At 41.5% G+C, this 14,793-nt stretch overlaps 1 protein-coding gene and 1 long non-coding RNA gene across 2 annotated transcripts in view; both read left to right on the forward strand.

Annotated features, from left to right (window-relative positions):
• Window positions 1-2,759: 2,759 nt before the first annotated feature.
• Window positions 2,760-14,793, forward strand: part of LOC118221887 (CD209 antigen-like protein C) — a 49,986-nt gene continuing 37,952 nt past the window's right edge. Inside the window, exons 1-2 of the mRNA XM_035407327.1 lie at window positions 2,760-3,217; window positions 6,120-6,206. Coding sequence (XP_035263218.1) covers window positions 3,157-3,217; window positions 6,120-6,206 — 148 coding nt within the window. The 5' untranslated portion in view covers window positions 2,760-3,156. The remainder of the gene's footprint in view (window positions 3,218-6,119; window positions 6,207-14,793) is intronic.
• Window positions 7,378-8,731, forward strand: LOC118221897. Its single transcript, XR_004764206.1, has 4 exons — window positions 7,378-7,450; window positions 7,621-7,772; window positions 8,066-8,169; window positions 8,576-8,731. It is a non-coding gene; the product is annotated as an uncharacterized LOC118221897 (long non-coding RNA).

Below are 14,793 nucleotides of genomic sequence, written 5' to 3' on the forward strand. Positions count from 1 at the left end.
GATGCTGAAAAATTGATCCATGCGTTTGTTACGTCTAGATTAGATTACTGTAATGCCCTGCTACCTGGCTGCCCTAATAACCCGTTAAAGAGTCTCCAGCTTGTGCAGAATGCAGCTGCTCGTATCCTGACCAGAACAAAGAAGTATGAGCACATTACACCAGTGCTAGGGTCGCTACACTGGCTACCCATTAAGCATAGGATAGATTTCAAGGTTTTACTCCTGACTTTTAAAGCTCTGCATGGACGTGCACCTGTGTACATAACTAATCTGCTCCTACCTTATAACCCCACAAGGTCACTCCAATCCCAAGACGCAGGCTACTTGGTAGTCCCAAGAATTTCCAAAAACCTAAAAGGTGGTAGGGCTTTCTCCTACAGAACCCCACTACTGTGGAACCAGCTTCCAAAATTTATAAAGGAGTCAGACTCAGTCTCAATATTTAAATCTAGATTAAAAACGCACCTTTATGCTCAGGCTTATAATCAGTTATAGTCTGGAGACAGGGTGGGAGAAACCTGTAGTCATAGAACTTTGTGGGTGGCAATCCTTTCCTTACTGTCACCTGTCAATCAGCTGTGACCCGACTTTACATGGGCTGGCTCTTTATAGGTGGGTATGGTTGTCCACCCCTATGACTGCATAGGCTCTCCATCCCTGTCCTAGTAGCTATGCAGCCATACATTACTCCTGGCGAGGTTCCCCCAATACATACTACTGCCACTTTACCCACTGTCTTGCAAATTCCCTAATTGCCATTTCTACCCTCTACCCCACGCTGCCGGCAGGGCTCTTGCCCCAACCTTCGAGAGTGCTTTGAGAGTCGTCTGGTCTCCCCCACCTCTGTGGTCCAGCCCCTCTTTCGTCATTGCCTCCACCCTGCCCACATCTGTCGCCACCTGCTGCTCCCCATCACTGCCACCTGGCCCCACCCATCATCTGAGCCACATCATAAACTCTATAAAACTGACTGACATGTTGGTCAACAGTCGGCACCCTGAGCTGACCAGAGGAGGTTGGGTCTCCCCCTAGAGCCTGGTTCCTCCCAAGGTTTCTTCCCATCTGCCACAGGGAGGTTTTCCTTGCCACTGTTGCCTTAGGCTTGCACCTGTGGGGGTTTAGGCCAGGGTTGTCTGTAAAGCGTATTGTGACAACTGCTGTAAAATACGCTATACAAATAAAATTTGATTGATTGAAGCAGTCCAGTACCGGACGCGGATCGGATCTGCTTCAAATCCAAGGTACCCAAGAAAAATAGATTGGTAGCACTCAAATAACGAAGTACAAATGTATTTTAAATTGCATGAAAAGCATTACAAAATAAATAAAATACGCAGATATTCGCTAATTATTGTGAATGTGATAATATGATTATGTGGTTGCAGAAAATCTGTCTGGTAAACAAAACAGTGCTTCTGACAGCAATGAATAAATGTACGTTACTGCAGCTGGCTAACTAACCTTAATTATGATGTTGATAGCTAGTAAATATGCTGTGCTTTTTGCAGTTCTGTAAATTGATTGTGCTTCCAACGCACAACCTGAGCCAGGAGGCTAAACATAAGATTCCATTTTGAATTATTATATCGTAATTATTATTAGCTAGCGTTCTAACCTTGGCTTCGCCTCGGCCCCATCACCAACCCCGTCGTACATTATTTTCCAATAACAGGACAGCCCGTTGTGGTTTATTCCTTACTTATTTACCCCATCTCAGTCTTCAATTCAGAAAACACAGCATTTCATATTTCATGGCAGTATCTAGATAACGATAGCAAAACAAAATGCTAACTGCTGTTTGGTTTGCAGTCAGGCTAGCAAGCTAGTACTGTGTAGTTCGCCTACATTTAGCTGCTGCTAAGTGCTAGATAAAGTTTTCACACATTCAGAGGGAAAGTCGACATAACTAAACATTAAATGACCATACCTCTCACAATCGATAGATGTCAGCTTTTGTCCATTTGTCCTCACTGTGACCCGGAGTCCTGAGTCCTGAGTCTGACGACCAGCACGTGGATGCAGCCGGTGGCGTGCTCAAGTACTTCCGATTTCGAGACCTGCTTTTTTTCTGACTGATGGTCAAAAGTCCACTGACCAGAGATCAGCTCTCACGGCCTCAGTCCTATCATTACTGTAGTAGCCCTAGTTGGAAATGGCAAACTGGTCTTATATCAGCAGATCAGCTGTCATCATTGATTGACCAGCGTTTGTCCCACCTTATTGTGTTGATGAACTTGACCAACTACCTATCAGATCTGGGGTGGCCATAGGGGTGGCCAATGAGATTGTACCTTTCTAGGTACTGCCACAGTGACAAGCAGTACCCATTGAAGGTACAGAACTGTACCTTTACCAGATAAAAGGTACCATTCAGTACCTAGAAAGGTAAAATTGCTTGTCACTAGTACCTTTAGAGGTACAGTTTTGTACTTGTACAGAATTTGTACCCTTGTGTACCTTTATTTCTGAGAGTGTATTTTTATGTAATTAATTGCTATAATAAGCACAATGTGAACATGAGATGTTTATTCTACATGACAGGAATAACTATTTCTGACAAAATATGTCTTAAGAGGGTAAATATTCAGTCTAAACATGAAATGCATCTAATAAAAGAAAATTTACAGCTTGTTACAATTCTGGGATTGCAACTACGATTGAGTGAAAACCAGCATGCACAGGTGCCCCAGCACCGAGGTTGGGAACCATTGGATTAGACCATGATAAAAAAGCTTCATATAGTGACATAAAAAGACACAATAACAGTCTTCATCATCCAGTAGCTCAGTAACCAAACATAAATACAAATAATTGAGCCATTCAAATAATTATGAGATGCTGGCATGAAATCCAGATACGTATATGGTTATTTATCCCGCCTTTGTAATATTTTCCTACTGTAGCAAAATGAGCTATTGAGCTATTGTATGAGCTATTTATAGAAATTGTTATATGTACTTCCTGTATATAGAAAGAAAGATAGCAAAAAGAGAGACTGAAGCAGAGACAGACGGACAGAGAGAGGGAGAGGGAGCAGATATCTGCATGTTAAATGACAAAATATTAACCAAATATCTGAATTTCTGCATTCTCCTGCTAGTTCTGCCTCTCTTCTCCTTCTTCTCTCTCAATGGTTAAGGTGTTTCAATAGCCGCAATGAGTGAGGTATTATATTCATCTATGAAGTTCAAGAAGAACTGTAGGCAGGGGACTGCAGGTGAGTTACTCTGTTTTCTGAATGTAAATTCTGGATTATTTAATGCTATTGTTAATGTTTTATGTTCTATCAATAAGTTTCAATCTTTCTCTCCTTCATTCTCCTTCTCAATCTTTTGTTTAATATAAATTATTTGGACAGTGACACAATTTTTGTTGTTTTGGCTTAGCAGTCCAGCACATTAGATTTGAGATAACACAATTAATATTGTTGGGTTTTATGTATTTGCATAAACAAAAAAGAACAATGAATACAATATTAAACAAAATGATGTGTGGTAGAGAGGTCTGAATCCCAACTGGGCTTATAAAATGACCTCACTGAGAAAGTCAAATTATACGATATACAATAAAAAAAACAAAACAAAAACAAAAAAGACAATCATGCATATGTGAGTGAGTGTGAGTGAATTTGGGAATTAATCTCAAAGAATCCATTGAATGATTTGGGCAGCAAATTTGAAAGCTAAATGTATTTGTAGATGAATGTGCATGGTTGAAGTATGTTAATGTTTTAAATCAAAAAGATGTCGAGTTTCTTAAACAGAGGGGCAGATGGTGGCGAGTAATCAGAAAAGATGGCTAGCCGTGCAAATTTCTTTTGAGTGAAGTGAATTTATGTAGATTGGCAGCATACGTACTTGCCCAGATAATGTTGCAGTAAATGAGAAATGGGTAAATTAAGCTGTAGTACATATGTGGAGGCAAGTTTGATGAACTACACCACTCTGTTTTCTGATGATACCACTGGATTACATTACTTTATTACTGATAAACTGGATGTGATCTTTCCAGAACAAGTTTTCATAAACCGTAAACTTCAAGCAATTTAGTGGATGAAACCTGGATTTTGTAATCCCCACCAATTTAAATCATAGCACTTGCTCTGCAATACGTTTTATTCTTACCCATTAATATAATAAAGTTTGTAAAAAATATTTTTAAAAAATATTTAAACATAACTTATTTGAGAGGTGTAGCATTAAATGGGGACAAAATGAGGACTGGCACAGAAACGTTGAATGCATTTCCATCTTATCAAGCTGGTGCACAGTACCGAGTTGCAGAGAAAACACTCGAGAGGTTTTCAAGCTAAAATCACAGGGCTTTTATATAAAAAAAATATTAAATAACAAATGAGCAAATACATAAGCAGGAGAACGAGGACTAGAAACACAGGGCTAGGGGAACACTGGAACACAAGAAGGCAATCTCAAAGACTGAGGCCGTATCCAAATTTGTATGACTGGTATACTCAATAGTAGACAAGTACGTTGATTTCGACATGACCAAATTGACTAGAGTCAAGAATCCAGGAACTTAAACCCTAACACTAACAGATGAAACAAACTGTGAAAATGAAACAACACATGCTCAAACCAAAAAACCACTGGTACAACAGTAGGTACTAATTTACACAAAATAAAATGAATCTATGGCTGAGGAGCTGCCGCCCTTTGTCAAGGCCCAGCAGGAACTGTGACAGCTTCCCAGCGTTTGCACGTACATTTTGACATTTAGCAGACACTCTTATCCAATGCAGCTTGCAGGTTGCATTTTTTTTTTTACATACAATCCATTTATGCAGCTGGCTAGTTTGATTAAAGCAATTTAATTTAACTTTTCCTGAAGAGTACAACGCCAGCACCGCAATCAGGACTCAAATCCTCTGCATGTGGGTTTATAGTCCAGCTCCCAGACCATTATATAAACACTATAGCCCTCCAATCAGGGGCCATGCCTACACTACAGCTCTCCAATCAGGGGCCATAACTACACTACAGCCCTCCAATCAGGGGCCATGCCTACACTACAGCCCTCCAATTAGGGGCCATACCTACACTACAGCCCTCCAATCAGGGGCCATACCTACACTACAGCCCTCCAATCAGGAGCTATACCTACACTACAGCCCTCCAATCAGGAGCTATACCTACACTACAGCCCTCCAATCAGGAGCTATACCTACACTACAGCCCTCCAATAATGGGCTCCACCTATAAAGCAGGCATTATCCAACCAGGAGCCAGAAATGTATCATTGTGATTGGCCCTTTTTAAGCATTCATCACAAGTTAATTTCGTATTACACTTATGAGCAGTTTGTGGGTGAAACTAGAGCAATAGAAAATACCAGGTACAAGCACTGTGCACTTCAGGAAGGTCACTGCTTAGTGGCATTTGTAGTGAATCATAAAATGCCCTGAAAAATGGCTTTACTGAAACCAAAATAAAAATGTTTTTGAATTTACAAAACATTCTTGGGTTTATTGAAGACACACCACTTTTGAAATATTATTTTAATTTCATTATTTAAATGTGTGTCCTGATCATGTATCTGTACACAAAAGAGGAAGAGACTCTGTCCATCAACAAGTTTGAATCTCTCAGGCATTTTGAGTGCAGTGATGGGCCCCACAATCTGGATAATGTTCTGACTGTGCTTGTGTGTTCCATGGGGAATGAGTAATCGGCCACCCCCGGATTGAGGGAGGGTTTCTGTGGACAGGTGCCCCCTGTCATTGCTCAATAGTGACACCCCTGGTCAGTTAGGAACTTGCAATCTGTTTGTGCCAGCTTCACAGTCTTCCAGTGCAGAAAAAGCATGGCATAGAAATGCTCTTGGGCTACAATGAAAATAAGGGGTAGCTGACTGCATGTGCTTGTCTGCTCTCTCCCGAATGGACAGAGGACATTGTGCCTGCATTATTTCCCCTTCCATACACACTATCATCTGCCTTTCTTTCTGCAGATCAGCATAAACACCCCATAAATGTTGAAAGATTTTGAGTGTTTTCAACTTGAGCACTTTTTTGATCTTTCTCCCCACATATTTGTGCCTGCATGCATATAAAAACGAACCAAATTAATTGAAGTTACAAATGTACCCCCGTCCTCTCTCAGCAACTCAGGATGAAGACGTAACCTATTCTGAGGTCAAAACCATCAACCCTACCGCCTCCAACACTGTGTGCCACTGTGGTTCAGCAGGTCTGTCGCAAACGCCTTAAAAGACGTTCTCTCAGGAAAATTGGATCTAGTCCTGCACACTTGCTTTTCTTCTGAAGAGTTGATAGTTTTTTGACCTAATGTCATTACATAAATTATGATAGAAATAGAGTAGGCCGACACTCTTATATTCATTTAGGAGAGAGGGCCTCCTGTATTTTTATTTAGTGAATATTTGGTAGTTGTGTAGGTGAAAGTGTTTGCAGTAGTGGATTTTTATTTCCTGTTGTAAAACTTTAGTTTATTGCAGTATGTTTGGTTTGAAATAAAAAAGACTAGCGACAAGAACAACAATATAAAACATCAAAGAAATTAGACATTCTGCTTAACTTGTCTGTTTTCTTGACCACAGAGCACAGTGGGCAAAGCTCACTTCCCTACAGACGGGCTACAGTGAGTCTGGGGCTGCTGTGTGCTCTCTTATTGGCTGCCACAGTAGTCCTCTGTGTCCTCTGTGAGTAACTGTCTGTGTCTCTTTACTGTGATCCTGGTAAAATGTCATTTTAAAGTAAAAAACAGATCTGTTCTGTCATTTTACAAATGAATATCATATGGCGGGATTAACTTCTGGGCTTTTGGGCAATCCCCTCTGCTTTCACCCAGCTATTGATGTAGATTCTATTTTAAGAAAAATAAATGTTTTAAGTAATAAATTAGTTACTACATAAGAGCTAATATGTGATGTTGATGCCTTGATCATTGTTCGTCATTATTTTTTTCCAAAATCCATTCAACATTGTAGTCTTTACTTTGAAATTTGCCTAGAAAAAGAATTATATAGAAAAAAATCTTACATAATGTATATAATTTGTCACCCATCTGTATATATATATATTTTTTCATTCACATTGTTAAATGTATACTGAAATATTCTTATAAAGCCCAAATAAACAAAAAGATTGTTCATAATTCTCTAAAACTGTGTAAATTAATACATTGACTTAACAACACAAATTAAAAATTCTTAAAAATCTTTTTTCCTAGTTTGCCTAAATTTATTCATTCACAGTTCACAAACTTAACAAATGATGTGGTCAACCTATGGGCTTAAGCTTCTGTTTCTACAAATTAGCACAGTAGTCTGTATCATACTGAGGTGAAATTCTGTAAAACTCCTTAATCGATACTTATTTTTCCTAAGGAATGCATTTCCCCTTGTGTATTAGATACAAATCTGCTCAGAAGCAACTACAGCACCATGAATACAGAGAAAGTCCAGCTACAGAGTAAGTACAATGAAGTGATTAAGAAACTCCTCTTTTTGTAGCAGTGCTGTCCCTCCAGTTCACAGTGAGTGGTGCTACTCTGTTGTCCATCTGCAGAAAAGCATTTACTTTTGCACTGCTACATATGAAAAGATCATTCTCAAAGTCTGCTGCTTGTTCATTCTGTACAGGCAGTGTATGTAACTGCTGTCTACAGGGCTGGGCACTGTTTTCTTCGAAGTGTTACTACTTCTCTAATGAGATGAAGAACTGGAAAGACAGTCACAGTGAGTGCATTAAATGGGGAGCTGACCTGGTGATTATAGAGAGTAAAGCGGAAAAGGTAAGGCTCTGTAAAATAATTGTGAATGATTGGGTGGAGATAAAACTGACAACATGCATTCATAAGAAGCCACTGTAAATGTAATTATGTAATTATATCTCATCTTGTGTTGGTTCTTACAACCTAACATGTTCAATATTACCATTATGGGTGGATCGCATTAATCAGTTGGGTGTGGCTCATGCTGTAGCTCAGTATCTCACAGATCCAGAAAGTGTCAGTGTGGACTGTTTGTCTTTCAGTGTCTACATCTACAGAGTAAGCAGTGAGGGTCATTCTGTGTTTGTTTTCAGTGTTTCATCAACGAACAAATAAAAAACTTTACCTGGATTGGACTGAGTTACTCAGCAGCTAAGGGTAACTGGCTCTAGGTGAATGGAACCCCTCTGCAGAAAGGGTAAGAATTCTTACAGAAACAGCACAGGACATAAAAATATAGACAGACACAATCATGTATAATTTTAAACAACATCTTGGCAGATCAGAAATATGAATGTTGCTCTGATGGTAGCCAGTCTAAGGTTTGTGTTACTGCAGTGAAATGTGTCACTGGGTATGTTTCTGGTTATGATAGTGCATATGTGTACTTTACACTTTTTATCTTTAATATTGTTCTGTTTGTACGATGAGGTTGATTTAATGAATACAGTTAATCCAGAATTATCTTCCAACAAGATATATTTCCGCTGTCTGAACTCTCTCATAGATGACAATAGACAGAGAATGAGAAGGAGTCACTGTATCTCCCTAGGAAACAGCAGAGAAATAGAGCATCTGTGTCTCAGTCTTTGCTTCCTTTACAGATCCTGGGGGAAAGGAAAGTCAGATGGTAAAAATGAATCTGGTTGTGCCGTGAGTGCCCCCTGTCTTTACTAGAAATGTATCTGTGAGTCTAAGCTTTATTAAATGCATTGAAATGACTGTACATGCAGAGTAGATTTAAGCTATTACATTTCTGTCAGGACCACTGTCATCAAAGTAGAACTTTATTGACAATAAAGGCAATACAGTTATGTTTGGCGGTATGGCTCTGTTCTGGAGCTCTCCCGCCAACCACGCAGCCCGCGTGGATAAGGCCGGGAGGCCAGCAGCCAAACCCCAAAACAACCATATGCCGATATGCTATTAATAAGTGTCTCCAGCTGATGTGATGACTATGTGTACGACCACCTGGAGGGAGCCCTTCTTCCAGCCGAGCCTTTCGGCTTGAGGCCGTCTATTTTTTACGTGGATCAGTGGTTATGTGTACCAACAGCATGTTGGACGTTCCCCTGAGGCCAATACTTTAAGATGTATTATTAATTAATAAACCAGAGGAACATACTATGTGTGGTATGACATTAGGCTATGTGTACCGACAGCTTGTCGGTATTTCCCCTCGAGCGCCGAGATTTGAACTAACCGGGGGAAATATACTACCGACTACGTCAGTGTAAATGAATCCTCACTCGTTGCATAGGCCTACCGGAGGAGCCAGTAGTAGCAGCAGCAGCAGCAGGTGCACGGTGGCAGTAACGCAGCAGCGTAGGAGCCATAGCGCAGCAGCAGTAAGAGCAGTGATGTGAAGCACGTGTTCAACGATGACGTGATGACTATGTGTACGACCACCTGGAGGAAGCCCTTCGTTCAGTCAAACCCTTCGGCTTGAGGCCGTCTATTTTTTACATGGATCAGTGGTTATGTGTACCAACAGCATGTTGGACGTTCCCCTGAGGCCAATAGTTAGATGAATTATTAATTAATAAACCAGGGGAACATACTATGTGAGATGTAATATTAGGCTATGTGTACCGACAGCTTGTCGGTATTTCCCCTCGAGCGCCGAGATTTAAACTAAACCGGGGGAAATATGCTACTACCTGCATCAGTGTAAATGAATCCTCACTCATTGCCATCCATACAAGCATGCATGGACAAGACCGGGAGGGGGCAGCAGCAAAAACCCCCAAAACAACCATGCCGACATGTTGTTAGTAGTTAGTCTCTGGCTGAAGTGATGACTATGAAACGCCATTCGGCTACCGGAAGGGCCCTTCATCCGGTCAGCTCGAGGCCGTTCTAACGTTGTGGGTCAGTGGCTATGTGTACCAAGGGGTTTTTTTTTTTTTTTTTTTACTATTTGTAATGTTAAAGGCTATGCCTACGTGTATGGCCTTGGCTTCTATCAATCAAATGTATTTGTATAGTGTATTTTATGGCAGTTGTCACAATGCATTTTACGGACAACCCTGACCTGAACCCCCACAGGAGCAAGCCTAAGGCGACAGTGGCAAGGAAAATCTCCCTGTGGCAGATAGGAAGAAACCTCAGAAGGAACCAGGCTCAAGGGGGAAACCCATCCTCCTCTGGTCGGCTCAGGTTGTCGATTGTGACAAGCATGTCAGTCAGTGGCTCAGCTACCTCGTAAGTCCAAGGCCATTCAAACTAATCATCAAATATCATTAGGCTATGTGTACCAGCAGCTTGTTCGTATTTCCCCCCAGCACAGAGATTTAAACCATTTATTAGAGGGAAATATACTACTCATATTAGTGTAATGAATCCTCGTTCAGTAGTAGTGCAGCAGCAGCAGCAGCAATAAACAGCAGGAGCAGTAGCATCAGCAACAGCAACGCAGCAGCAGTAACATCAGCAGTAGTGGCAGCAGTAACAGCAGCAGCAGCAGCAGAAGCAGTAGTAGCAGTAGCAGCAGCAGGAAACTGATTATAGAGGAAACATTGGCGGCTGCGACACCGGTACTTGCCAGTAGACAGTAGCAGCCGTGCTCCTATACTGCAAAGCTCATAGCTTTTGAACGGAAAGTATGTCAATGCCAACGGATGAAGAAGTACATGTCCAAAGCCCCGTAGCTTCACTGAGGATGCTGGGAACCATCACTGCTGCCGTTGCCACACTGGAGCAGGAGTGGTGGTGTAGAACTCCGGAATGGGGACCACATTGCCAATGAGACAGAGGCGGACGGCAACCAGATTTCGTCATGGCATTTCCCAATGAAGGCTCCTCAGGGCTCGCATGGGGGCGCCACCACAGGTACCGGGTCATGGAGGAGAGGACGGAAAACAGTGCTAGTATGCAATAATGACACAAGTTTCTTCATTTTCTTAGATTAAAAGCTTGAGGTGTATACAATATATAGCTAATTTAAGCATATTTGCCATGGTGAGATCATATAAAGAACCATGAAGCATAAGGAAATGCAGTTTCCAACAGTGGGTACTCCGGGGTTGAAACACTTGCCTTAAGAGAGACCAGTTGTGAACGCAGTTATGAGGCTGAATAGTCTATGAATTTTTTTTTATTTTTTATAATTAATTAATTAATTTATTTATTTATAATTCATGTATTTATTTAATTTATTAGCCATCGTATTGCACTCTATTTAGACGAAAATGCAATGTACAATTAAAGAAACTATGACAAAGTTGCGAAAGCACATGCTACAAATCTGCCTGGAACCAGCCATACCGGCAGCAGGTCCAAGGATGACGCGCCACGCCATTCGCGTGAGCATGCAATTGTAGAGACGGCGAAGCCAATACCTAGGCTATGTGGAGCATGTCCGTAGCAGGAGGTATAATTGTTTTCCTCAACATGTGTGATCAGTCGTGTGGTCACATGCCTGATCACTTGCCTGATCACATGCACGGTGAAGAGGTCAGAGCAGTGACGCGGAGAAGGCTACATGAATTCCCTTCTCCGCTGTGATAAGCCTAAACGCCCGTTTAGGTGTCATGGAATACAACGATACACTTATGAATGCGGAACGTACGCATTCGCGTCTTGCAACAGCACAATATTGAGAGAACCAGTTGGATAAGATAACGTTAGCCTAATTTGTCTCATTACAATAATCATTAGCAATCCCTAAACATTCAGCATCGTGATCTGACAGCTAAATTAGATAGCCAACCAAATTGTATCCTCGCAGATTTAACACCAATATGAATTTAATGTTTTTGTCGCGATGATTGGGTCCTGATAGGGAACCGGCTTTTTAAGCGCAAATCGTGAATCAGTGGAGAACAACTTTCAGAAACCGAAAGTTGAAGCCGAAGCTGGTTTGCATTTACAACATTGGCTGTAGCCTACTTGCCGGTAACAGTCCAACACTCCTTGTAGTGTAGCGATTCAGCGAAGGGTAGAATGCAGCTTTGAACAATTTAGACATATCAGCTCTTGCAACACGCCCTGCCGCCCATGTTCAATCTGCCTAACCTATAACGCCAGAGTTTAATTGCCATCTCGCAGCCCAATTTTTCCGGAATAACTGTTTACACCAGGAAGTAGGCATGGGGCTATCTAGTAGCTGCGTGTTAGCAACTGTCCTTAATCCGTCAGCCGTTCGTAATGAACAAAAGATTCTTTATCGATACGCCTACTTTTCCCATCTCAGCCAAGCGTGAGAACTTTGGCGTTCTCAATTCAGACATTTCCGCTTAGATTTACGTGCACGAACCCCAAATTCGCATAAAACGGTTGATTGGAAGACCCAGCTCTGATCAAGTAGAGGATGTAGCATACGACCCAATTCTACTGCGTTCAGGAAGGTAGCCGAAAACATTCACGCCAGGAATTCTTTAGCAGTGGCGCATCTAGCTTTGACTCTGGTGGTGAGAAACTCGACAATAAGCATGCCATTAACGTGTGCCCGCATATGTTGGAACGTTTCCGTTTTTAGCGAAAGACTTGCGATATTCGTGGAACCAGCCCCTCTGTGAGACGTCCCCGCAATCGAACGTGTATATTCGGTGTTGTCAATTTAGCGACTTTTAGAGGAGGCCATAGCTACTTTCTATAGAATTAGTTGGCAACACTGTATATTATGCGTTTACGCTAGACTCAGAGCTCAGCAGAATTTAAATAAGGTTGATGACATTACCCGGCAAAAATCTGCAGCTAGCAGATATGGACGTGGCAGCAGCTTCCAGGCTTGAACATGGCGTCCTCCATGGAGGGGCGGCGCCGCCGCAAAGCAGCGCTCCTTGAATGAAGCTCCCTGGCCAGTTAGCAGTGAGGACAGTGCACCGGTATCCTCGATATTTGGAATAAGCCGCTTAGACAACGCTTTGCGTGGCTGGCCCCGAAACGGATCGCCTGCCTGCTGCAGCTGGAGCTTAGAGGTAAGGAGCAATGCACATGAATAGCGAGACTTCTTCATAGTGCCTAGGCTGTGAGCTTAGACTAGCAGCTAACATGTAGCAAGTAGACTTGGTTTAGACTGGCAACGTGCCGTAGGCTAGCTGGATTGCAGGAAGAAGCGCCGATTTACGAAGCAACGTGCAGCGCTTGCATGCAGGAGGAGCAGCCGAATGAGTAGAGGGAGGCTGTTTAAGTAGACCGCCCTGTTAGTGAATGTACTGTGATAGGCGAACATCACTCAGCTGAGCCATCAGCTGATTCAGCCGGAGCGCTTGACTCTCGTGGCCTGCCAGAACTACGCGATGCTCCATTATTGGTTCTATGGACATATTGTAAGTATAAAAATATCAAAAACCATACATTTGAAATGGTCCTGCTGAAATGGTCCATGCTGCTGTGATACCATAAATTGAAATTGAAATTGAGAACAGCAGTCACTACTATAAAAGCAAATGTGTTCATTGGGCCTCATTTATCAATAAATTCTGTAAATATGCACATAAGTTTCCCCGTAAAATTATACAAATTAACAACTGTCGCCGTATTTATCAAACGTTTGGAGGCACTTAGTTTCAGTCTTATTCTCGTGTGTATGTTGATAAATCCCAATCAGTCGTAAATTGGAAGCGCCTTCACGGTCGCCTTATCCCTTCCTATTCAAGTAGCAAAGGTGTCGGTGATGGAGCTTTAGTGTGCACATGGGTACAATATATGGCACTGATCGTATTAGGAAGGCCGGCCAGATTGAAAAAGGCCTGTTTGATACCAATTTGGCTCTGCGCACTATAGGGAACTCGAATATACTCCAGGGCTAGTTTAACAATAGAATTAAGCACACTGGACAGTATGTGGCTCATGGAGGGTTGGGATATTGCAGACCGGTCACCAATCTCCCTCTGGAAAGTGCCAGTGGCCAAAAAGCCAGGCACTGACAGAACTTGGACATGTGTTGGAATGGCATAAGATCTTCTTGTTTGCCTCGTTAAGTCTGACTCTAAGATGTTGCACAGTCTCAATTTAGGAGGGTTATAAGGAATCGGAACCGACTCATGAGCCACTCGTCATCCTCGGCAAAAAAGTCACACCGGTCCCTGAAAATGCGATCTCGCCGAAGTGCTCTCGCCAAATCCTCTAATAGTGCACGGTCCGCCATTGCAAGCTTGGACTTAACAGCATTTTGGCCATTTAAATAGTATTTCTCATCAATTATTTTAAAAACAAAACTGCAATTATGAAATCATAGCAACTCTTTGTTATGCTATTACTCATTTCAAACATTTTTGTTTTACTTAATTAAAATAGTATTTACAACCAATTTATGTTAGTTTCTTTATAATTTATCTTTCTTTATGATATTTCAATATTTCATGACAAAATACGTAGACAAAGAAGCCCATTTAATGACCAATTTCATCAATAAAAGTTATTGTGGTTGCATGTGGTCTCAGGTTTTCGTAAATTTCCTTTGCATGTCCGATCAAGTTGGACTCCCGAAAATGTTGATAAATTCCAGTTTTCATGTGTAAATGTTGGTACAAAGGAATTACGAGAAATTTTGTTTGTATGTTGCTTAATAAATGAGGCCCATTGTGTGAAAGTATGAGCTAATAGAAAGAGCTCTCAGTACCTACTTACTCACTATCTTATAAAGGCTCTCCAAACAGAGGCTGTGTCCTGAAGACATAAGCCACATGTACCCACAAGTAAACAAGTGGTATGTGACTCTATGACTTAAATTCAATAAACATTTATCCTCAACTCTGACTTACAAGTAATATCCTTGCTTTATAATCCTTCCTGCAATTGATAGTCAAATTTAAGGACTAATGTTTATTGAATTTAGGCTTATGTGGTTCCTGTATTACCTTAATCTCAATCTGGC

Source organism: Anguilla anguilla, chromosome 2, assembly GCF_013347855.1.
Source record: "Anguilla anguilla isolate fAngAng1 chromosome 2, fAngAng1.pri, whole genome shotgun sequence".
In the NCBI taxonomy this organism is placed as follows: Eukaryota; Metazoa; Chordata; class Actinopteri; order Anguilliformes; family Anguillidae; genus Anguilla; species Anguilla anguilla.